General features: G+C 38.0%; 2 protein-coding genes across 8 annotated transcripts in view; both read left to right on the top strand.

The window, feature by feature from the left end:
• Nucleotides 1–26,496, top strand: part of WRN (WRN RecQ like helicase) — a 154,894-nt gene that overhangs the window by 2,165 nt on the left and 126,233 nt on the right. For 2 of the 7 annotated variants that reach the window (XM_064585577.1, XM_064585575.1), the window contains exon 2: nucleotides 11,279–11,483. The exons of the other annotated variants lie outside the window; for them this stretch is intronic. The gene's annotated coding sequence lies outside the window, so the exon portion shown is untranslated. The remainder of the gene's footprint in view (nucleotides 1–11,278; nucleotides 11,484–26,496) is intronic. 7 annotated transcript variants of the gene reach the window in all.
• Nucleotides 21,715–25,040, top strand: LOC123847921 (small nuclear ribonucleoprotein G-like). Its single transcript, XM_045879804.2, has one exon. The coding sequence runs from the start codon at nucleotides 23,329–23,331 to the stop codon at nucleotides 23,479–23,481; it is 153 nt and encodes a 50-aa protein (XP_045735760.1). The 5' UTR covers nucleotides 21,715–23,328; the 3' UTR covers nucleotides 23,482–25,040.

Genomic DNA, 26,496 nt, shown 5'->3' with positions numbered 1-26,496 from the left:
TAAGTTTACTCTTCGGTATTTTATTCTTTTAGATGCTATTATAAATGAAATTACTTTCATAATTTCCTTTCAGATTGTTCATTGCTGGTGTATAAAACACAGCTGACTTTTTGTGTGTTGGTCTTGTACCCTGCAACTTTGCTAAATTTTCTTATTAGATCTAGTAAGTTTCTTGTGGATTCTTTGGGATTTTTATATGTAGGATCATGTCATCTGTGAATAGAGAGAGTTTTACTTGTTCATTTCCAATTTGAATGCTTTTTATTTATTTATTTTTCATGTCTAATTTTTCTGGCCAGAATTTCCAATACAGTGTTGAATAGCAGTGGTAAGTGAGTATCCCTGTCTTGCTTTTTAAAAATAATTTTTATTTTTAAAAATATTTATTTATTTGAGAGAGAGAGAAAGAGAGAGCACACAGAGGGAGAAGGAGAAGCAGACTCCCCGCTGAGCAGGGAGCCCAATGCAGGGCTTGATCCCAGGACTCTGGGATCATGACCTGAGCTGAAGGCAGATGCTTAACCGACTGAGCCACCCAGGCTCCCCCCAAATAATTCTTTTTTTAAATCGAAGGATAGTTGATATATAATATTAAAGTAGTTTCAGTCGTATAGTATAGTGATTCAACAATCATATGCATTATGATATGCTCACTATTCTTGTCTTGCTCTTGATCTTAGGGTGAAAACTTCAGTCTTTCACCAATGAATGTATTAGCTGTGGAGTTTTTTATAAATGCCCTTATCAGTTTGAGGAAGTTCCTTCCACTCTAGTTTTCTAAGTCTTTTTTATCATGAAAGATTGTTGGATTTTTCAGATGCCTTTTTTGTTCAATTGAGATGATTATGTGGTATTTTTCTTTCATTCTATTAAAGTGATACATTACATTGATTGATTTTCTTATTTTGGACCACTCTTGCGTTCCTGGGATAAATCTCACTTGGTTATGGTATATAATCCTTTAAATTGAATTATCTTTTAACAATCATTTTGGCTACTATTTTGGGAATAGACTGTAGAGGCAAGGAGATAAGAAGTAATGTGGCTTGAACCAAGATTTTAGCTGCAAAGGTGGTGATAAAAGGTAGGATTTCAGCTTTATTTTGAAGGTAAAATTTTTGCTGATAGATTGGATGTAAAGTGTGAATGAAAGAGAAGAGTCAAGGATGACAAAGGTTTTTGGCCTGAGTAATCAGAATGAAGGTGCACTTACTGAGAACTCTAATTTATAGAAGGAGCAGTTTGGGGAAATTTTTGTACATATTGACTATGATATGCCCATTAGAAATCAAATATGTACTAAGTAATTGGATATTCAAGTTTGAAGTTCAGTGGAGTGGTCATAAGTTTGGAAGTCATCAGTGTGCTATAGATTATTTTAAAGCCATCAGGCTGTGATTTTCATGGAAGTGAATATAAAGAGAAGAGAATGAAACTGTCTGTGACCTGAATCTAGAATGCTGTGATATTTAGAGATTGGGGAAGTAAGGAGGTACCAGCAAAAGGTACTGAGAAGGGGGGCACCTGGGTGGCTCAGTTGGTTGGGCGTCTGCCTTCGGCTCGGGTCACGATCCCTGGGTCCTGGGATCAAGCCCTGCCTTGGGCTCCCTGCTTGGCGGGGAGACTGTTTCTCCCTCTCCCTCTGCCTGTCGTTCCCCCTGCTTGTGCTTTGTCTCTGTCAAGTAAATGGATAGAATCTTTAAAAAAAAAAAAGGTACTGAGAAGGAATTCTTACTGATGTAGGTGGAGAATCAAGAATTGTCACAGAAGCTTGATAAAGTGTTTCACGAAGGTGGGTGTGACTAATTGTGTCCTATGTTGCTGGTGTATTGAGCCAGATGAGGACTGAGAATTGACTGTAGGATTTGGCGACGTGAAAGTCATTGGTACCTTGGTATGAGCCCTTTTGGTGGGGTGGAGTGGTTACAGTGAGTTTAAGAGACAATGGAAGGAATGGAAATGGAGATGCTAGTATAGATGACTCTTTTGAGTAGTTTTTCTATAAAGAGGGAAAAAAAAAGAATGGAGTAGTTAGCCAAGAGTGTGTTTTTAAAATGGAAGAAATTGCAGTATGTGTATATACTGATGGGACTTTGGGACTTTCCTGGGAAACTAGTAGAGAGGGAAAAATTGGTGATGCAGGAGAGAGGTGAAAAATGCCCTTGAGTGTGGAATCTAGTGCACACATGGAGGGGCTGGATTTAGGAGCACAGATAGCACATGGGATGTGTGTGTGTGTGTATATGTGTGTATATATATATGCTTGTGTATGTGTATGTATATGTGTACTATACTAATAGCTATATTGATATTGATATCAATGTGTATATATATTTCTCAGCCTCCTTAGTAGCATGGGCCAGTTCCCAATTCCTTATTGTGAGAGATATATATTATGTATATGATTATATATATTGTATATTATATACATGATATATTATGTATATGATTATATATATTGTATATTATATACATGATATATTATTATATATATTATCCGTATGACACACACACGTATATGTAATCTGCAGTCGACAAACTGAAGACATAGGAGAGATGAGGGCCTAGTTCCAGTCCAAGTCTGAAGGCCTGAGAACCAGGAGAGTTAATGGTATATGTTTCATTCCAAGTCTGAGTCTGAAGACAGGAGAAGACTAATGATCTAGATTGAATACAGTCAAGCAGAGAGTGAATTTTTTCTTACTCAGTCTTTTTGTTCTTTTAGGCCTTCAACAGATTGGACAAAGCTCACCCACATTGGGAGAGCAATCTGCCATACTCAGTCTACTAATTCAAATGCTAATCTCATCGAGAAACACGCTGACAGACATGCCCGGAATAATGTTTAACTAAAAACCTGGGCACAGTGTGGCCCATTCAAGTTGACACAATAAAATGAACCATCATGGCAGAGTATATGGGCATAGATAGAATTATGTGAATAAACTACAGGGTAGGGATTTACAGAAGTTCTTTTTTAATTGCTTTCATTTTCAGTGAAATCTGAACCAAGGTGGTCAGCTGAGAGTGAGGATGGGGAAGGAGATGTAATAGGTTTAAGTAGAGAGGAAAAGATATGAAGGGGAGGTTAGTAAATAGGTAAGTGGAAAGTTGTAGAATTGCTAGGAAGATGGAGGGTCGACTTGAGGTTGGTGGTCATAAATTTAAGGGGAGACCAGTCAAATAGTTGTGTTTTTCACATGCTGCATTTATTTAGCTGCATTGGTAAATTGAATTTGTTTTATTCAGGGTTAGAGTTTTGACAGGAGAGAAAAACTAAGCCAGAGATGGGCAATGAAGTTAAGGGAGTATGAAAGGAAGTGGTTATAATTTTGCAGTTTAAACTGGTCAAGGAGGAAGTAAGGACTACCTGGGGGTGAGGAGAGTGAAAAGGTAGCAGGACCAATGGATTATAGGTCCTAGGTGTGTCAAAGGATTGCTTGAATTGAATTTCTAGAGGGAATGACCTTGAAAAATAGGAGATGCTGATTGGAGAATGAGGTGCTTAGAATTGAGATTTTGGAAGGATTCAGTCATTGGTAATGACATGGCATCCCCGTATGAACAAATGAGTAGAGCAAGGTATAGGCAAGATAATTGGAGAGCTAGTCAGAAAACTGAGAGGCACTATTTTCTTTGGAAATTTTGCATCAGAGAATGTAAGCCCTTGGACAAGTAGAGGGGGAAAAGGTGGGATGTAGATATAAATAGCCATAATACTGATGGTGATGGTGATGATAATGGCCTATTAACAAGCAAATCAAATATCACCAACTTGATCTATACCCAACACTGAAAAGTTAGATATTGAGTTACGTATGGTTATATTGCAACTCATAGTCAACCCATAAGCCCTTCATGGACTTCTTTTCTTTGACCCAAGTGTTCTGATAAGAGTGGCAGGTGACATATGGCATCTTTTCTTAGTTGTCAGTTTGAAATCTTTCACCAAAGGCTTATTATAGTGCAGCTTCTGTAGAAATTTTTCTGTTTTCTGTGTAGTCTTCTTTGGCTTGTCTTCTCTCTTAGGGTTGTGAATAATTTATTGGTGAGAAGGCAGGCAGAAAAATAGGAGTATTCTGTGACTTAGTAATTTCATATCTAGGAATCTATCCTATAGAAATAATAATATGAATGCCTAAAGATACACATACGGGGTGTTCGTTGACCATTATTGGTGATAAAATTTGTAAGCAACCTGTCATCAATAGGGAATAGTTAAATAAATCATGATAGATAAAGAAAATGGAATTCTATATAGTCTTTAAAAAATCAGTTCAAAAGTAATATTAGGTTTTGCTTATTCCATCCCATCAACAGGGATGTTTTGATTGTAAATATTGAGAAACCCATGTCAAGTTGGCTTCAGCCAAAAAAGGTTATTAGCCTATTTAATTGATACACCCTGAGATAGAATGGCCTGCAAGCAAGTTCAGTCAGGGCTCTGTTTTTTGGCCCTGATTAATCTTTTAAATTTTTGCTGATAATGGTATATCAGAATTATAGACAGTTTTTTTGGCCTCATTCATTCATTATCTTGTTCTTTCTTAAAAATGAGAAATGCCTTGACCCTCTTCCATGAAGAAGGCATGAAAGTGTTTTACCTTTGGGGTGATTTCTTGTATAGTTGTAAGATGGCTGTGTGTATCCACCATGCTAATGTATTTCTTCCTTCATATCTCTAGCAGCAGCAAAAGCATCCCCTCCCATACAATGGAAAGAGAATCCTGAGGACCACTTTGGATCTAATAGTTATGGACAAGGGAGAGAGACAAGAGAACTGAGACCTAGGTTATAATTCCTGCCCCGGAATGAATTGTGTGGCAGGAGGAATGGGATTTCCCCACTGACCTTAAAACAGTTGGGTTTCATTCCTGGTACTGGTGATGGGGTCATTCCCATTGAAAAAGCTTTGCTGTTATACATTGAGGGTTGGTAGGGAGGACTAAATGGGTTTGTTACCTTCTTTCTTAGTATTAAGGTCTTAAGCCTATTTTTGCTCCTTTCATTCTTGATTTTACTAAAACCATGAGAATTTGTTTGTCCTCAGAATCCCAAATCGGAAAAATATAAATGACTATTGATTTCATTATTTACAGAGGCTCTTTTACTCTCAGATTGCAAGAAAGAGGTGGACTGGAGGTGGGGGGAAGGGTGGGAGAGAGAGATGTGCTTGTTGAGGAACAAGCAATAGAATGTTAAAATTCTCCCTTCACATACATGACTTCAATTTCATTCTTTTTGCTGTAGGGGCCCCCATTAACTGATACTGGAACTTGATCTGCTTTTACTGTTCATTCATAAAGTGAAGTCACTGAAGTGGTGTGTGGGTGGCTCAGTCGGTTAAGTGTCAACTCTTGGTTTCCGCTCAGGTCTCATGGGTGGTGAGAGTGAGCCCCGCATTGAGCTCTGTGCTCAGTGGAGAGTCTGTTTGAAGATGCTCTCCCTCTGCCCTTCCCCCATGTCTCTCTCTCTCTCTCTCTCTCTCTCCCCCTCTCAAATAAGTAAATAAATATTTTTTTAAAAATGAAGGCACTGAAGTCCAGTAGAAAGACAATTGGACTGGAAGATAACTTTTGCCTTCTAGGAGGTGTATAATCACAAAATTGCTGATTTTTCCTTTTATTCATTTTATGTAAACTCACCCTGTCTTAAGAGATAGGTTCTTATGAAAGATTTTTGTTGGATAAACTTATGGTTGCTTTCGGAATTGTGTATTAATTTCCCAATTTCTTTTTTATCCAGTCTCCATTTTTATTTTTCACTCTTCCTCCGACACTTACTGATCTGTTGTAAAATTTATGCATTTTTCTGGGGCCCCTGGGTGACTCAGTTAAGTGTCTGACTCTTGATTTTGGCTTGGGTCATGATCTCGGGGTTGTGGGACCCAGCCCCATGTTGGGCTCCATGCTGGGTTTGGAGCCTACTTGGGATTCTCTCTCTCTCTCTCCTTCCCCGCCCCTCCAAAAAAAAGAAAAGAAAAAGAAACAAATAAAATTCATGCATTTTTTCTTTCTATTGTGGCAGTGCTGCGTTTCAACCCAGTGCAGCACTTTGCATCCTAAAGTTAAATCTTACTCCCATTGTTGTTACACGTTCCTGTTAAATTGCTGTATACTGTTAATTTTGATTCTTACTCTGATTTTAAAAGGCTTTGAAACTATATATGAAGTTATGAAATTTTTATTACTGTATACTTTGTGTGGCTATTCTAGCTTTGTAATTTATTTTATTTAAGATAAGGGATTAAAGAAAAGGATTAATGACACAATTTTTTTTTTTTTTAGATTTTATTTATTTATTTGAGAGAGAGAGAATGAGAGAGACAGAGAGCACATGAGAGGGGGAAGGGTCAGAGGGAGAAGCAGGCTCCCCGCCGAGCAGGGAGCCCGATGCGGGACTCGATCCCGGGACTCCAGGATCATGACCTGAGCCGAAGGCAATCGCTTAACCAGCTGAGCCACCCAGGCGCCCTAATGACACAATTTTATTTTCAGTTATATTTGTGTATTAGAATGCAGGCACAGAAAACTTCTTTCAAACAGGCTTAAAAAATAAGGAAATTTATTATTAAAATGTAACTTGAAGCCTGAGGCAGGGCTGACTAGTAGACTGCTTTTGTCCATTGACTATTGCTCCATTCTCATCTTTGCCTTCTTCTGTGTGTTGGCTTTGTATTATTTAAGTTGGCTTTCTCCTCAAGCTGACTTCCATTATAGTGGCAAATGGGTGTAGAAGGCCCAGGTTTCATATTCTCAAATAGAGGGTATCTCTTACCAGTGCACGACAGTATTATTTTCAGGAACCCTCCTCTTTGTGTCTCGTTGGCCTGAAGTAAGTTGTATATTTTAGGGACACCTGGTTGGCTCAGTCAGAAGAACGTGTGACTCTTGATCTCAGGGTCATGAGTTCAGGCCCCACACTGGGTGTGGAGATTACTTAAAAAAAAAAAAAAAAAAAAGAAAGTTGTATATTTTATTCTTTTTTTTTTAAAAGATTTTATTTATTTATTTGACAGAGAGAGAGAGTGCACACACAAGGAGGGGGAGCAGCAGAGGGAGAAGGAGAAGCAGGCTCCCCTTGGAGCAGGGAGCCTGATGTGGGGCTCGATCCCAGGACCCTAGAATCATGACCCGAGCTGAAGGCAGACGCCCAACCAACTGAGCCACCCAGGCCCCCTGTATATTTTTATTCTTAAACCAAATTTGGGGGAATGTCGTGAGTTTAACCTGAGTTTCTGAATCATCATTGTGGCAAAGGGAATGGGATTACTTGTAGGTCACTTGGGTTTACCATGGAAGCTGGGCATGAGGGCAGCTTTCTTGAAGCATGCTGCCTCTGTGGGTAAGTAATTGGTCTGTTCTAAATTAAATTTATGGTACTGTAAAAAGGGTGTAGGGTGAAATGGTTGGTGGGTAGGCAACCATCAATGTATACTTGATAATGAGTCCTATAAAATTTCATCGCAGGTCATGTGAAGTAACAGTAATAAATATAAAAGGAAAAATAGGCAGCCTAAGCAAGTTTTAAATTGACTTACTTGAAAACTTTCTCTGCAGCTTCCCAGTTTATAATGGTTGATTTCAGCTGACTGGCTATAGCCACTTACAGAACAGATGAAATTCATTAAAAATAATGAATTATTCAGTTGGATAGTGAAATTCAGTTATAAAGCACTTCACTGAGCTGTGAATTCAGTTCAGGTCAAGTTGTGTTCCTGGTTTATGGGCAGTGCGGCTTCTCACAATGACACAGCACAGAGAGAGGCTTTTCTCTTTTTCCCCTGTTGCTAGCATTTTAATGGCATTTTATTATATTTATTTGATTTCATTTATACTTTATTTCACTTTATTAATACAAATTTTTATTTATACTTTATTAATATCAATCATATACCTGGCAGTTATGAACATTTGGTGGATATCTATAATAAAGAAATAGGTCTCTCAAAAAAAAAAAATCATCCTATTACTTTTCAAATTTCAGTGACTTACTATAGCCAAACCAAAGGCTATAGGTAGTTTTATTTAGCTTTTCTAATTTGCTTGCCTGGGTTATTTGGGAGGAAGTGGAATATAAGATTACCAGAAATCTAGCAGTAGATGACTGAAAGTCTTGAAAGCCTCTTTAGAGATTTAATGAGGGCTTTGTCATGGATTCTTTGGTTTTTCTTTGTTTTCCTCTACCCCATCCTATTCCTATTAATACACTGAAAAGTAGAAAGAATTCTCAAAAACAATACAGAAGAATACCTTATAAATTATATCTTCTACAATAAATTATAGTTTGGGTATATGTGTGTGTGTGTGTGTGTATAAACTAGTTGCTAGTAAAAAAAACCTAGTTGATTGTATATTGGTAAGTAGAGAGAAACTTAAAGGGTGAGGTTACATTTTCAGAAAATATATAATAAATTAAAAGAAATCAAACCCAGAATTTTTAAAATTGAAGTACAGTTGACTTATTAGTTTCAGGTGTACAACATAGTGATTTGACATTTACAGTTGACCCTTGAACAATATGGGTTTGAATTGAATGCGTCCACTTGTGCATGAATTTTTTTCAGTCACAGTACTGTAAATGCATTTTCTTTTCCTTATGATTTTCTTAATAAAATTTTCTTTTTTCTAGCTTACTTTATATGTATAACATAAAATACATATTAATTATTTATAAAATCAGTAAGGCTTCCCATCAATAGTCGACTATTAGTAGTTAAGTTTGGGGGGAGTCAAAAATTATTTGTGGATTTTTGACTGTGTGATGGATTGGTGCCTATAACCCCCATGGTGTTCAAGGGTCAACTGTATATACATTACGAAATGTTCACTATGATAAGTGTAGTTACCATCTGTCGCCATACAAAGTTGTTATAGTGTTATTAACTATATTCCCTATGCTGTACTTTTCATCCTCGTGACTTAATTTATTTTATAACTGCAAGTTTGTACCTCTCAATCCCCATTGTCCATTTTGGCTGTTCCTGAACCCCCCCGCCCTTTGGCAACCACCATTTTGTTTTTGTATTTATGAGTCTTGTTTCAGTTTTGTTTGTGTGTTTGTTCATTTGTTTTGTTTCTCAGATTTTACATATAAGGGAAATCATATGGGATATGTCTTTCTCTGACATTTCACTTAGCATAATACCCTCCAGGACCATCCGTGTTGTTGCAAATGGCAAGATTTCATTCTTTTTTTTTTATGGCTGAATAGTATTCAATTGTATACCATATCTTCTTTATCCATTCACCTGTTGGTGGACATTTAGGTTCCTTCCCTATCTTGGCTATTGTATATAATGCTGCAGTAAACATGGGAGTACATCCTTTTGAATTACTGTTTTAATTTTCTTTGGGCAAATACCTGGCAGTGAAATTACTGGAACATTTGGTATACCTATTTTTAATTTTTTTTTAAAGATTTTATTTATGTATTTGAGAGAGAGAGACACAGCGAGAGAGGGAACACAAGCAGGGGGAGTGGGAGAAGCAGGCTTCCTGCTGAGCAGGAAGCCCAATGTGGGGCTCGATCCCAGGACCCTAGGATCATGATCTGAGCCAAAGGCAGACGCTTACTGACTGAGCCACCCAGGCACCCCTATTTTTAATTTTTTGAGGAACCTCTGAACTGGTTTCCAAAGTGACTACACCAATTTACATTCCCACCAACAGTGCACAAAGGTTCCCTTTTCTCTATATCCTTGCTAACTTGTTATTTCTTATCTTTTTGATACTAGCCATTCCGACATATGTAAGGTGATATCTCACTTTGGTTTTGATTTGCATTTCCCTGATGATTAGTGATGTTGAGCATCTTTTCATTTTGTGTGTCTTCTTTGGAAAAATGTCTATTCAGATCCTCTGCCCATTTTTTAATCAGATTGTTTTTTTGGTGTTGAGTTGTATGATTTCTTTACATATTTTGAATATTAATCTTTTATTGGATATATCATTTGCAGATACCTTGTTCTGTTCAGTAGGTTGCCTTTTTGTTTTGTTGGTGGTTTTCTTTACTGTGCGAAAGCTTTTTGTTTGATGGAGTCCCAATTGTTTTTTGTTTTGTTTTGTTTTCTGCTTTTGTTGCCCTTGCCTGAGAAGTCAGATTCTAAAAATATTGCTAAGACTGATGTTAACTGCCTATTTTCTTTTAGAAGTTTTATGCAAATCCAGAATTTTTAAAGTTCATTGCATTGTTGATTAAATTTGAAAGACTTTTTGACTAGAAGCTGCATCTCAGTAAAAAGAATGTAACTGTACAGATGAAACCCACAGAATCTAACCAAAATTAGGGCATTGATAACCAAATTGAATTGCTGAAGCATTTAAACTGCTTTGGTTTTATAAGCTGTGTTAGGTTATTTGAAAACACTTATTAATCCCATCTTATAACTTATAAGTCATTGACACTTTCTTTTTTAATTCATTCTTACTATTTTCTACATACAAGAAAGTTAGATGAGTATATGACTATTACTGTAATAGTAATTTAGATTGTAATTGGAAACCTCCTAAATATAGTTTGTACAGTATAGTTACAAAGAAAAAAAAGTGGATTCATGTTGAAATTCAGTATTCCTTGGGTCAGTCAGGTCTGATGGGTAAGAATGAAGTCTTCTTGGGTAAATGAATCCATTTTCTATTTGAATTTATCATTTAAAAGAAGATTCTACTGATGAAGCATTTCAGTGTGTAATTAATTTTTGATAAATTTATATACTTTTGTCTAGTTGATATGAATTTGGTATCTCTTCTTGATTCCTCTCAGTACACTAAAGGGAATGGGATATAATAGCAGTAAAAGATCTATCATAATTTCTATTGTAACTGAACTCAAGGGGTTCGCTGCTTGGGGTGCATTAAATTGAACACAGTGCCTGGGTGGTTTGGTCAGTTCAGCGTCTGACTCTTGGTTTCAGCCCAGGTCATGCATGATCTCAGGGTCTTGGAATTGAGCCCTGTATTAGGCTGTGTGCTCAGCAGAGAGTCTGCTGGAGGATTATCTATCTCCCTCTCCCTCTGCTCCTCCACCTCCCCCTACTCATGCTCTCTTTCTCTCTCTCTAAAATAAATAAATAAATCTTAAAAAAATGGAACACAACACAAAGAAGTGTTGAAAGCAAAGAACTTTTTATTACCTCTTACAGTGAGAGACAGGGAGATAGCTCAAAGCACTGATTCCCTGTGGGGTTGCTATAGGAAGCCTTTATTCAGTGTATTTGGGGGTGGAGGCAGGGAGCTTTTATATACATTAAGGAACTTACACATATTCTGTTACCTAGGCACTTCGGTTCAACTGTTTATGCATAGCATGTCAGCATGCTAGCACGTACATCGTATATTCAAAAAATGGAGGAAACCGCTCCCATAAAAGAAGATCTTCATATTATAATGAGTTAAGGATAACTGCAGAACAACTTGGGGCTTCTGCTCAAGTCCTCAACCAGTCCAAGAGGGCTCAAACTAACTCACATAAGAAGCTATCAGGTAAAACACCTAGCAAGGGGCTATTAGTTGAAACAATCTGGCTGGGTATCTTCTTGGTCAAACTGCTGGTTCTGTAAAACAAAACACATTCCTTCCCTGCTTTTGTCCCTTCCCCTTCTCCCTTCTGCTGATAGCTTTCAGACCTCTGATTTGAGTAACTTTCTGTTGCATTCCAGCTAACACTATCAGTATACCAACTTATGTATAACTGTAGACAAAAAGATGTGACATCCTGTTTATCACTGTTTATATTAATGCAGTAAAGCAAGTAATATAATATTTAGTAATAATGTAATATAGGGGCGCCTGGGTGGCTCAGTCAGTTAAGCGTTTGCCTTCACCTGGGGTCATGGGGTCCTGGGATCAAGCCCTTCATCGAGACCTCTGCTCAGAGGGGAATCTGCTTCTCTCTATCCCTCTGCTCCTCCCCCCTGCTCATGCTCTCTCTCTCTTTCTGTCAGATAAATAAATAAAATCTTAAATAAAATAAAATAAAAAATAATATAATAAGGCAAGTAATATAATAGGAATTTAATCCCATTTTACAGATGAGGAAATGAAAATAGAAAAGTAAAGTGACTTGTACAAGGTCACATGGATACTAGGTAGCAAAGTGTCAAAGTATAATTTTCCAAAATATTAAAGACTGATTCTCATACAAATACAGAATGAACATATGTCACATTTATTCAGTTCATTAATGAGGGAGCCAGCAGGAGATAAAATTGGTTCAAAGTTTATATAGTGTATTAGGGTTCTCCAGAAAAACGGAACCAGTAGGGTATATATAGATATATAGAAAGAGATTTATTTTGAGGGATTGGCTCATGCAGTTTTGGAGGCCGAAGTTCCACAATTTGCTGTTCCATGCTGGAGGTCCAGGAAAACCAGTGATGTAATTCCAGTTCAGACCTTGAAGGCCTAAGAACCAGAGGAGCCAGTGGTCTAGCTCCCCTCCTAGTCTGAAGGTCCAAGAACTGAGGAGTGCTGATGTGGGAGGCCACAAGAAGATGGATGTCTCAGCTCAAAGGGAGAGCCAATTTGCCCACCCTCTGCCTTTTTGTTTTTTTGAGACTCAACAGATTGCATGGTGCCCACCCTTATTGGTGAGGGCAGTCTTCTTTACAAAGTTTACCAATTCAAATGCTAATTTCCTCTGGTAACACCCTCTCAGACACAACTAGAAATAGTGTTTAACTAGCTCTGGGCGGGTAACCCCTTAGCCTAGTTAAGTTGACACATGAAACTGACCATTACATATACATATTGGAGAAAGAATTTTGGAATCAAATTGCTAGGTTAGATACAAAGCTTTCCCTACAGAGCAATAAAAACCATAGCCTTGGAGAGAGGGGAAAGATGGCGGAGGAGTAGGGGACCCTATTTCAAATGGTCCCCGGAATTGAGCTGGATATCTACCAGACCACTCTGAGCACCCACGAAACCAGCCTGAGATGTAAGAAGATCTGGATCTCTACAAACAGAATATTGCAGGGGGTTGGTTTTGAGGTATGAAGCGGAGAGCCGTGATTCTGCGGGCAGATATCGGAGGATAAACGGCAGCGGGAGGGTGCCTGGCTGTGGGGATCCTACACCGCCGGTGAGTGACAGCCTTGCGCGCTGTGGACGGGGCACAGACTTGCAGACCGGTAGCGGCGGGGAAAGGACTTTAGGGCAGCCCCCGGGGTGGAGGACCAGACCGGCGGGGTCGCGTGCACGCAAACCGCAGCCCCCCGGACAGAAACCGGTGCGACGGTCGCGCACACGTGAACTGCAGCCTCCGAGATGGAAACCCAGTGTGCCGAGGTCGCGCTGGTGAACTGCAACCCCCGGGATGGAACAACTGAGCAGTGAGCGGTGGGGTCACGCGCACGCGAACTGCAGTCCCCAGGATGAAACCAGAAGCGGCGGAGTCGCGCGCGTGAGCGAACTGGGAGCGGCTGGCGGTTTTAGAAGCACAAAGGGCAGAGACGTGCCCTGACCTGGAGGCAGATCTGGGAGCGCTGCGGAGGGGCGCACAACCCAGGATGCTGCAGTTTATAGCAGCACGGACAGAAACGGAGACAGTGTGGCCTGGAGAGCTCACTGAAGAACAGACTGTGATCTCTCTGCTCTGAGGCAGAGGGTTGGAAATGGTCTCTTCTGCTCTGACTCGTGGAAGAGACGCAGAAAGCCGCCAGGGAAAGGCGCCAGAGAACAAAAGCCCCAAAGACTGATTCCCACTGAGCCCATCCCCCGCCACAGGGACGCAGGGCAACTCTGCCCAAACAGGGTTGCCTGAGTAACAGCGTGGCAGGCCCCTCCCGCAGAAGACAGGCTGGGAAAACAAGAGGCCAGCAACCCTAAGGTCCCAAGAAAACAGGTGCATCTTGCTTGGGTTCTGGTCAATAATTTGGACTCTATACATTCCCTGAAACACCCAGCAACAGAATGACTAGGAGGAGGAGCCCCCAAAACAGAAAACACTCAGAGATTATGACTTATGCTGCAGATTTACAAATGGATGCAGATATAACCAAGATGTCAGAGATGGAATTCAGGTTAGCAATTGTGAAGACAATGGCTAGAGTGGAGAAATCAATTAATGGCAACATAGAGTCTCTAAGGGCAGAAATAAAAGGTGAATTGGCAGAACTTAAAAATGCTATCAATGAGATCCAATCCAATCTAGATAATCTAACAGCTAGGGTAACTGAGACAGAAGAGAGAATAAGCGATCTGGAAGACAGTATAATAGATAAAAAGGGAAAAGAGGAGGCCAGTGAAAAACAACTCAGAATCCATGAAAATAGAATCAGAGAAATGAGTGACACCATGAGGCGTTCCAATGTCAGAATCATTGGAATCCCGGAGGGAGTGGAGAGAGAGAGAGGGCTAGAAGATGTATTTGAGCAAATCGTAGCTGAGAACTTCCTAATCTGGGGAATGAAACAAACATTCGAGTCCTAGAGGCAGAGAGGACCCCTCCTAAGATCAAGGAAAACAGGCCAACACCCCGGCATGTAATAGTAAAACTTGCAAATCTTAAAACCAAGGAAACCATCTTAAGGGCAGTTAGGGAGAGGAGATTCCTTACGTACAGAGGGAGGAACATCAGAATAATGTCAGACCTATCCACAGAGACCTGGCAAGCCAGAAAGGCCTGGCAAGATATATTCAGAGTACTAAATGAGAAGAACATGCAGCCAAGAATACTTTATCCGGCAAGGCTATCATTTAGAATGGATGGAGAGATGCAGAGCTTCCACAACCGGCAGAAGCTGAAAGAATATGTGACCACTAAGCTGGCCCTGCAAGAAATATTAAGGGGGGTTCTATAAAAGGAGAAAGACCCCAAGAGTGATCTACAACAGAAATTTACAGGGACAATCTATAAAAACAACGTCTTCATAGGCAACATGATGACAATTAATTCATATCTTTCAATAATCACTCTCAACGTGAATGGCCTAAATGCTCCCATAAAACGGCACAGGGTTGCAGATTGGATAAAAAGACAGGACCCATCCATGTGCTGTCTACAAGAGACTCATTTTGAACCTAAAGATACATCCAGACTGAAAGTGAAGGGATGGAGAGATCTATCTTCTATGCCAGCGGACCTCAAAAGAAAGCTGGGGTAGCAATTCTTATATCAGACAAATTAGATTTTAAACTAGTCTGTAATAAGAGACACAGAAGGACACTATATCATTCTTAAAGGGTCTATCCAACAAGAAGATCTAACAATTGTAAATATCTATGCCCCCAACATGGGAGCAGCCATCTACAAAGCCAACTGTTAACCAAAATAAAGAGTCACATTGATAACAATACGTTAATTGTAGGAGACCTCAATACTCCACTCTCAGCAATGGACAGATCATCTAAGCAGAAAATCAACAAGGAAACAAGAGCTTTGAATGATACATTGGACCAGATGGACGTCATAGATATTTACAGAACAGTCCACCCTAAAACAACAGAATACTCATTCTTCTCGAGCGTGCATGGAACTTTCTCCAGAATAGACCATATACTGGGTCATAAATCAGGTCTCAACCGATACCAAAAGATTGAGATTATTCCCTGCATATTCTCAGACCACAATGCTCTAAAAACGGAACTCAATCACAAGAAAAAATTTGGCAGAAATTCAAACAGTTGGAAGCTAAAGACCAGTCTGCTCAAGAATGTTTGGGTCAACCAAGCAATCAAAGAAGAACTTAAACAATTCATGGAAATCAATGAGAACGAAAACACATCAGTCCAAAACCTATGGGATACTGCAAAGGCGGTCCTAAGGGGGAAATACATAGCCATCCAAGCCTCACTCAAAAAAATAGAAAAATCCCGAATTCACCAACTAACTCTACACCTTAAAGAACTAGAGAAAAAGCAACAAACGATGCCTAAGCCACGCATTAGAAGAGAAATAATTAAAATTAGAGCAGAAATCAATGAATTAGAAACCAGAAACACAGTAGATCAGATCAACGAAACTAAAAGTTGGTTCTTTGAAAGAATAATAAGATTGATAAACCACTGGCCAGACTTATCCAAAAGAAGAAAGGACCCAAATTAATAAAATTATGAATGAAAGGGGAGAGATCACGACTAACACTAAGGAAATAGAAACAATTATTAGAAATTATTATCAATAACTATATGCCAATAAACTGAGCAATCTGGATGAAATGGAGGCCTTCCTGGAAACCTATAAGCTGCCAAGACTGAAACAGGAAGAAACTGACAACCTGAATAAGCCAAAAACCAGTAACGAGATTGAAGCAGTGATCAAAAACCTCCCAAAAAACAAGAGTCCAGGGCCTGATGGATTCCCTGGGGAATTCTACCAAACATTCAAAGAAGAAATAATACCTATTCTACTGAAGTTGTTTCAAAAAATAGAAACAGAAGGAAAACTTCCAAACTCATTCTATGAGGCCAGCATTACCTTAATCCCCAAACCAGGCAAAGACACCATCAAAAAGGAGAATTTCAGACTGATATCCCTGATGAATATGGATTCCAAAATCCTCGACAAAATCCTAGCTAATAGGATCCAATAATACATTAAAAGGATCATCCACCACGACCAAGTGGGATTTATCCCCGGGATGCAAGGTGGTTCAACATTCGCAAATCAATCAGTGTGATAGAACACATTAATAAGAGGAGGGAGAAGAACCATATGGTCCTCTCAATTGATGCAGAAAAAGCATTTGACAAAATACAACATCCTTTCCTGATTAAATCTCTCCAGAGTATGGGAATAGAGGGAACATTCCTCAAGCTCATAAAATCCATCTATGAAAAACCCACAGTGAATATCATCCTCAATGGGGAAAAGCTGAGAGCCTTTCCCTTAAGATCAGGAACACGTCGGGCGCCTGGGTGGCTCAGTTGGTTGAGCGACTGCCTTCGGCTCGGGTCATGGTGCTGGAGTCCCTGGATCGAGTCCCGCATTGGGCTCCCTGCTCGGCGGGGAGCCTGCTTCTCCCTCTAACCCTCCCCCATCTCATGTACTCTCTCTCTCTCTCTCATTCTCGCTCTCTCAAATAAATAAATAAGTCAAAAAAAAAAAAGATCAGGAACACGTCAAGGGTGCCCACTCTCACCACTGTTGTTCAACATAGTACTAGAAGTCCTAGCAACAGCAATCAGACAACAAAAAGAAATAAAAGGTATTCAAATTGGCAAAGAAGAATTCAAACTCTCTCTTTTCGCAGACGACATGATACTTTATGTGGAAAACCCAAAAGACTCCACTCCCAAATTACTAGAACTCATACAGCAATTCAGTAATGTGGCAGGATACAAAATCAATGCACAGAAATCAGTTGCTTTCTTATACACTAACAACGCAACTGCAGAAAGAGAAATTAAAGAAACGATTCCATTTACAATAGCACCAAAACCCGTAAGATACCTCGGAATAAACCTAACCAAAGAGGTAAAGGATCTATACTCTAGCAACTACAAAACACTCATGAAAGAAATTGAAGAAGGCACAAAAAGATGGAAAAATATTCCATGCTCATGGATCGGAAGAATAAACATTGTTAAAATGTCTATGCTATCCAGAGCAATCTATACCTTCAATGCCATCTCGATCAAAATTCCAATGACATTTTTCAAAATGCTGGAACAAACAATCCTAAAATTTGTATGGAATCAGAAAAGACCCCGAATCGCCAAGGAGATGTTGAAAAAGAAAAACAAAGCTGGGGGCATCACGTTGCCCGATTTCAAGCTATATTACAAAGCAGTGATCACCAAGACAGCATGGTACTGGCACAAAAACAGACATACAGACCAATGGAACAGAATAGAGAACCCAGATATGGACCCTCAACTCTATGGTCAAATAATCTTTGACAAAGCAGGAAAAAACATGCAATGGAAAAAAGACAGTCTCTTCAATAAATGGTGCTGGGAAAATTGGACAGCCACATGCAGAAGAATGAAACTCGACCATTCTCTAACACCATTCACAAAGATAAACTCAAAGTGGATGAAAGACCTCAATGTGAGACAGGAATCCATCCAAATCCTAGAGGAGAACATAGGCAGTAACCTCTTTGACATCACCCACAGCAACTTCTTTCAGGATACATCTCCAAAAGCTAGTGAAACAAAAGCAAAAATGAACTTTTGGGACTTCATCAAGATAAAAAGTTTCTGCACAGGAAGGGAAACAGTCAACAAAACAAAGAGGCAACCCGCAGAATGGGAGAAGATATTTGCAAATGAGACTACAGATAAAGGGCTGGTATCCAGAATCTATAAAGAACTTCTCAAATTCAACACCCAAAAAACAAATAATCAAGTCAAGAAGTGGGCAGAAGTGATGAACAGACACTTCTCTGAAGAAGACATACAAATGGCTAACAGACACTTCTCTGAAGAAGACATAGAAATGGCTAACAGACACATGAAAAAATGTTCATCATCATTAGCCATGAGGGAAATCCAAATCAAAACCACTTACACCAGTTAGAATGGCAAAAATGGACAGGGAATGAAACAACAAATGTTGGAGAGGTTGTGGAGAAAGGAGAACCCTCTTACACTGTTGGTGGGAATGCAAGTTGGTACAGCCACTTTGGAAAACAGTGTGGAGGTGCCTCAAAAATTTAAAAATAGAGCTACCCTATGACCCAGCAATTGCACTACTGGGTATTTACCCCAAAGACACAGATGTAGTGAAAAGAAGGGCCATATGCACCCCAATGTTCATAGCAGCAATGTCCACATTAGCTAAGCTGTGGAAAGAGCCGAGATGCCCTTCCACAGATGAATGGATAAAGAAGATGTGGTCCATATATACAATGGAATATTACTCAGCCATCAGAAAAGATGAATACCCAACTTTTACATCAACATGGATCAACATGGACTGGAGGAGATTATGCTAAGTGAAGTAAGTCAAGCAGAGAAAGTCAATTATCATATGGTTTCACTTATTTGTGGAACATAAGGAATAACATGGAGGACATTAGGAGAAGGAAGGGAAAAATGGGCGGGGGGAATTGGAGGGAGAGATGAACCATGAGAGACTATGGACTCTGAGAAACAAACTGCGGGTTTTAGAGGGAAGGGGGGAGGGGGGATTGGTTAGCCCGGTGGTGGGTATTAAGGAGGGCACATACTGCAGGGAGCACTGGGTGTTATACGAAAACAATGGATCGTGGATCACTACATCAAAAACTAATGATGTATTGTATGGTGACTAACATAACATAATAAAATTAAAAACTACCAAAAAAACCCAACAACATTATTCCTGTTTTTAGGACATTCACATGCTTATTTTTAAATGTCATTTAAATGTCATTTACTTTTATTCAAGTAAATAAATTGTCACAAAAGCAAAAAAAACCCAAAAAACCCCATAGCCTTTGAGGTTATCTCTTCTACTGGACAGAATTCAGTTGTATCTTTGCTAGACAGAAATTTACAAGTTAGCAAGTAACTTCACAGAGTCTCAACTTTTATCAGTAGTAAATAACAAGTTATATAAAGGTATATTCTCTAACGAAGTAATCTTTGGGTAGGATTGTGCGTCTATAGGACATCGAAAGGACATACTGCCTTCTCTTTGTCTTTTAACTTTTGGATAATTTTTCTTGACACAAAGCAACGTGGGAACCTAGGTTTTCTGACTCTAAGTCCAGATTTCTTTCCATTCTACTTCCCTGCCTCTTCATAGTATAATTTTTAATACTAGAGTAGTTGGCTAACTTTTGCAAAATTAGCTAGTCTTTGTTATTAGTTTTCCTTTTTGATACACTTTCCTTTGTTATACAGGGATGGTGATAGAGTTTTCTTTCTCAGAGAAATAGTGTGTAACTCAATGGATATTTGTAGAATTTGCATAAATACCCAAGATGAGAAATTAAAATTATAGCTTATCTACTCTTTTATGACATTTGTTACCAAATTTCAGAGTCATTGTAAACATTCTTGATTTTTGATTAAATAATCAGAATTTATAAAATGGTGTGTTTGATCAGATTAGCCTTTACATATTTTGAACAAAATACTGGTGAACCATTTTAAGTAGTAGGTGAAAATTTGTTCACATTAAACAAGATAATTGCCTAACAGTTAAGCATTGCATTACTTACTAACAATTTTTTCCTGGCCCTGAAGTGGTTATCTTTAGGTGTCATTTAACTCACCAGTGGTTTTTTTTTTTTTTAATGCTTTTTAAGAAGGTTGGGATGCTTTATTCAGTTTAGCCCTCAAGCAATTAGGCAAATCAGTTACCATGGTAACAGAAGGTATTAATTTCCTTACCTTAGTTAAAGGTTTTTTTTAAGACTATTTATTTGAGAGAGAGAACGCATGTGAGGAAAGGGATGGAGGAGCTGAGGAGCTGAAGGAGAGAATATCAAGCAGACTCTGTCTAGTCGTGAGCCTGACTCAGGGCTCCATCCCAGGAACCGTGAGATCCCTTACCTGAGCTGAAACCAACAGTCCGAGGTTTAACCGACTGAGCCACCCAGGCACCCCAGCATTAGTTGAAGGTTTTAGGAGCAAAGACATCTCTGAGCTAACCCACTGAAACCCAGCTTTCTATGAAACAGGAGTTAGTTTGTCCATTCTCTAGAAGATGATACCATTTCAAGTAGAAAAATGTACTCTTGAGATGAATTTCTACTCTGACCGAGCGAAGTAGAGTATGATTTAAAAGCTAGGTAATTAAAGAGCTATCCCTTCTTAGTTTAATATGGGATACAGTTGGTCTTAATTTTCCTGTATTTGTTCTAACTTAAATCTTGAATCTTATGGGTATATTTCTATTGCCATGAACTAACAGGCACTAAACGTGCCTGCAGTAGACAGCTTTCCTACTATCTAATTGATGTCAAATAAAATCATTTAAGATGAAGTTTTTCAAAACCTAATTCCTAATTTTAGGAGATAATCTCTTAACATTTAATGGGCTAATATTACTAACCCTGTATAGTAAGCCTACTCATTTAGGTATCATGAAGTCTATTTTGCAAGTAATATATCAAAAAGGTTTTAGTAAGAAGTTGTATTCTTATTAGGTATTTTATCACTGTATTATGGTGATTAAAAAAATTGCTGTCGTTGTTAATGCCAGTAGCATTGGACATTTTCCAGTCTTAGACCATTTTGTCTATGTTCTGTAGCAGGAGTTGGCAAACTTGTGGTGGGTCACATTTGACTTGCTGCTTGTTTTTGTACTATGAGCTAAATGGTTTTTACATTTTTAAGTGGCTAAGAAAAAATCAGAAGAAAAATTTTATGAAATCTGTATAAATCTAGATTTCATTGTCTATAAAGTCTTATTGGAACATAGCCATGCTTATTTAAGTATTTATGATATTTGAGCCACAATGTCTGACTTGGTAGTTGCAACAGAGACAATCTGCCATGAGGCCTAGAATATTTACTGTTTGGCTCTTTATAGAAAAAGTTTGCTAACTCTTGTTCTAGAGTATTAAAAAATGTAGCCTTGGTTGTTCATTAAAAACAAACAGACAAACAACCTTTCCCCTTTTCTGGGCATACTTTCCCCCCGATTGCTAAAAGTAATGCATGTTCTTATAGAAAATTTGGAACATATAGAAAAGTATAAAGAAGAAAATAAAAAACCATCTTCAGTTGTGGGATAACCACTAATATTTTGTTCTACATTGCTCCAGACCTGTAAAAATATCAAATATGTGTATATGTATGCCTATATATATATATAGGTGTATATATATGTGTGTGCATGTATACATATGTCCCTCTATGTAGAATATGTATATATATACATATGCAAATACATACATATTTATTGGGTAAAATTAGAGTCTAACTTGCTTTTTCACTTGATAAATTATGTTTTTAATGGTTGCATAGTGCTCTGTTTTATGGATATGACATAATTTATTATTTAACTATTTTACCGTTGTCGGACATGTCTGTTTTCAACTCTTTATCATTATAAATATTGTATATTACATTGTATATCTTAAATACTATCATATATAACAAGAATGACTATCCTTGTATATAAATCTTTCTGAGGAATGCTGGTGTTTTGGGTGAGATTAATTCTTAAAAATGAAACTATGTGTAAAACTAGAGAATTATTTTGAGGGAAATGTTGGTAGTGCAGGAAAATACTTCCTTGGCCTGCCTTCATGAAAAAGATGGCTTTCATTTAGCCTCCGCTCTGGTTAAGCATAATAATTTTCACACCAGACCATCAAACCAGCCCTTAAATAAGTTGACTGGTAAAGCATATAGTTGATACTGTAGTAGATGGATTGGAGGAACTGGGTCCATGTCCCACTCTGGCTTCATAGTTTATACTCACAATTCGGCAGCTTGGGAAGGTAGATTTCTTGTGTGCATGCTCCTAGCATTATTATTGAAGCCATAGAGAAAAGTGGAATAATGCTCCAGTCTAGTGTGAGTTGACACAGTAGACTCAGAAATGGGGGTAGAAGGGGATGTGCTCCATTCCTAGGGTAATTCACTTGCTACAGCTCTAATTAAGTAGGTGTTCCAGCCAAACACTCTGTCCTCTGTATGCTTCTATAAAGGAAATGCCATTTGTTAGCACATTCCTAGTTTTTTGCCATCACTCACTCCATAGAGTTCCTACAAAAACGTACCCAAGTATTTCACTCAAAGAATGATTTGTAAATGTGTATTGACTTTAAAAATTACTATGGATATCCATACCAGCTGCTTGGTACCGGTCTGTCTACAGCAGAAGTAGTAAATTGGAAGGCCCGCAGGCCAAATTTTGGCCTGTAGAGGGGTCTTGAATATTGCTCTTAAATGGAAGATTGCATGGTACAATTTCTTCATCTTTGGAAAAACCGGGAGATCTGGTAACACTGGGTCCATACTGGCAAGAGTTAGCTGGAGCAAAGTTAGTGGCTTCCAATTTGTGCTGTAGCATAGTGATATGGGTTATAAGGTAAGATTTTGATGGCTGCGTATTTTTTATAGTTTTTAAACATATAAAAGCATTTTATGAAACATTTAAAGATTTATAATAGGTGAAATTATATTTGAACATTATTCTATATGGTGATCCTTTTGTAAACTACTTGAGTTAAGTAACTGTTCTAAAGAAACGAGTCACAGCAGCCATACTCTCAGTTTCAAAGGGGAAAAATACTTTATTGATATTATAAAGTAAAAAACCTAGTGGAAATAGAAGAAAAGGGAAATCTATGCATAGATGAAGGCAATAGTAAGCAGTAAAGGAGAATAAGATAGAGTTACATCAGTGAGGGACACCATGAATTCCGTTTGGAGGCATCTTTGAGCTCACCGAGTAGACACTGTGAGCAAAGCTCACCCTCCTGAGTTGAAAAAATTTATGGACAAGAAATTATCATTGAAATTAAATGGTGGCAGACATGTCCAAGGAATATTGCAGGGGATCGATCCGTTTGTGAATCTTGTGATAGATGAATGTGTGGAGATGGCAACTAGTGGGCAACAGAACAGTATTGGAATGGTGGTAATATGAGGAAATAGTATCATCATATTAGAAGCCTTGGAGCGAGTATAAACAATGGGTGTGTTCATCAGAAGAAATCAATTGCTTCCACATGTCCCCTCCATAGTACCTATTTTACTACAATATAAAAATCAGGTCGTTTGCATTTTCATATTGAACTTTTTTGTTAAATAAACTTTTATAATAGTAAAAAAAAAAAAAGAGTTACATCCGATTGGGTACTTACAACATCTAACCTCATTAACTGGGGAACCCTTTGGGGACAGCCAGACTGGGGTTCCAGCCAGGCCTGGGTGCAGTGTCTTCCCCTCAGGTGAGACTTCCAACTGACCATCCCCATAAGGGTGATATTTATAGGGCAAATGACCAGGTGTGAAGTTAAACATTTGTTTGCCTCTGTGTGGTTTGGAGCGAGCAGCATTTCTGTGTTATCATGTCTTTACATCTTCAAGGAGTCTGGGCCATATGTGCTTGCCTCTCCTCTTGGATTCTATTCTGGGGGGCCAGCCCAGGCTGGAGCCAGAGGGGATGCAAGGCAAAATTTATAGCTCTTGGTGTCTAGACCAGAAGGGCCAGTTCTGACCTGGAGGCTAGCTAATGTCCACTAGCCAGGCTCCTGAGATCACTCAGCAGCATGTCTCACACACGACATTCTTTAACCTGCCTGCCTCTGTGCAGGTCTGGGTGGTCTGTTACGCAGGACCAATCACAGAAACTTCCGTCCGTACAGTACAGTAACATGGATGGCTGTGCATGGTAAACATGGTCAGACAGGGTTGTTCTCTGGCTATATTTTGTAGCACTTCCTCTTGACTTTCCTGTTAAATAATTATTTATCCTAATTATTATTTTAATTTTGTATGTGTATATTATTTAATAATTGGGAAAGTTATATGTGTTTGTGTATATAAACTTCTTTCTTTCTTTTTAAGTAGGCTCCACACAGGGCTTACACTCACAACTCGGAGATCAAGACCTGAGCTGAGATTAAGAGTTGGATGCTTAACTGACTGAGCCACCCCGGTGCCCCAAAATTCTTTCATTTTTGTCTTAATTTTTGTAATTATTTTACTGCTAACAGAAAAGAGCATGATTGTTAGCTAATTCTTATCAGTATTTTCTAACAGAAAACAATGAATTTTGTTAATTTTCTTGCTTGTTATTTAATTTTTAATTATTTATCTATTATGGCCTTTTTGATGTGACAATTTGTCAAACCCTGATTATGATAGAATTTCATAATATGTTTGTTTTTAGAATTTATACTAGTGTTATATCTAAAAATAATCAATAATTGAACATAATACAATTCCATTGATTTAATGGAAATATAGACCTCTGTAACTTCAGAAGCTCATTTAAAAATATTTTTGATTATAAGTGTATTTTGCTTAAAAAATTTAAGCAAAATTTTATTAAACTAACTGAAAATATTTCAGTACACTGTTTTTGTTTAGTCTTTTTCATTAAGGAAGTTTTTTGGGATAAGATTTGTTAAAAAAAACATAAGAATTTAGACAAACTAAAAAATTGACAAGAAACGTTTCCCAAGGAATGAAGGATTTATAGTATTTAAAGTACTTTATTTTTTAAGTATTTTATATTCAAATAAATTTAATTTCTGCAGGTATTTGCTTTCCCACTGTAATGCCTAATTTATTGATTAAAGCTGTAAAGTCATCTGATTTGTGAGTTAAATGTAACACTAAATATTTCATCAATAATTAGTCTCTAAAGTAAAAAATTATCTCAGAATTATATGATGTTTCCATAATTCTTTACAGGCTAAATCAAATGAAATAGGGGTGTCAAACAAAATACTCTGGTACCTTCTCATAAAACGGCTATTTTACTAAAAAAAGTTTGAATTTTTGAAATAATATTTGAGCACAAAATAACAAAATTCTTTTTTTTTTTTAAGATTTTATTTATTTATTTATTTAAGAGAGAGAGAGCATGAGCTCGGTGCGGAGGGGCAGAAGGAGAAGCAGACTCCCCACTGAGCAGGGAGCCCTACTCAGGGCTCGATCCCAGAACCCTGGGACCATGACCTGAGCTGAAGGTAGACACTTAACTGAGCCACCCAGGCGCCCAGAGAACAAAATTCTTTTAAGAGGTTGTGATTATCAGATTGAGCTCAAGAGCTCAAGAAGTTACAGGATTGCACAATTAGTAAAGCCCAGATACTTTGCTAGTTTGCCAAATGTGCTCTTTTTTTCCTGCCTGTGTGGAGCACTGTGTTAGGGATCAGTAAGGCAAAAGAAATGGAAAAATTGCCATTCTCAATTATTCTGTTAGAAGATATGTTTAAGATTTGTCAAAGACATAGAAGACAGTACTAATTCAGAAGATTATTTAATGAAAAAGGTGTTCATTGCAGATATGAATCCATAAATGTTAGTAATGGGCCTCAGTTAGAAAGCTGTACAGAATCCTTGAGGAAGAATGCTTGAGAGGACATTATTTGCTTGGCAAAGAAGTTTTAAAACTGAAGTATTCAAAGGGAATATCTTGAAACATACAAAATTTTATGATAACAGTGAAAGTCTGGGACTGGTAATAACAGGAAGGTTTAGGCTGTACATTTAGTTCAATATAAAAAAAAAACCAACCCTGATATTCTAAGTAATAAGTTGTCTTATTCACAGAGAAGCTCCTATATATTAAACTTTGCCTGTAGTTGAGTTCCACATTAAATGAAGTCATAAAAATGGTGAACCTAATGAAGTCTAAGCTACTATAGTACCTTCTTTTCAGCTTTAGGTGAATAAATGTGGCTAGCTATTTCAATAATTAAGTATATTGACAGTCTAAAAGAAGATTTATAAGCTAAAAGAAAATTTCAAATTATTCCATGTGAATGGTTTTTACTTTGCAAATTTGTTGAAGTATAGTTATCGGCTTCAATAAATAGTATTCTTAACTGACATTTTGAGCACCTGAATTAACTTAAAAGTGCAATGATGATGTGGAAAATATATTAACATGTACTGACAAAGTTTGTGGATTCGGAGTGATAATTCA

Source organism: Mirounga angustirostris, unplaced genomic scaffold (genome assembly GCF_029215605.1).
Source record: "Mirounga angustirostris isolate CCGP_5_RB_7025 unplaced genomic scaffold, mMirAng1.0.hap1 SCAF_2, whole genome shotgun sequence".
NCBI classification, from domain to species: Eukaryota; Metazoa; Chordata; class Mammalia; order Carnivora; family Phocidae; genus Mirounga; species Mirounga angustirostris.
This window is presented reverse-complemented; position numbering and strand designations above follow the sequence as displayed.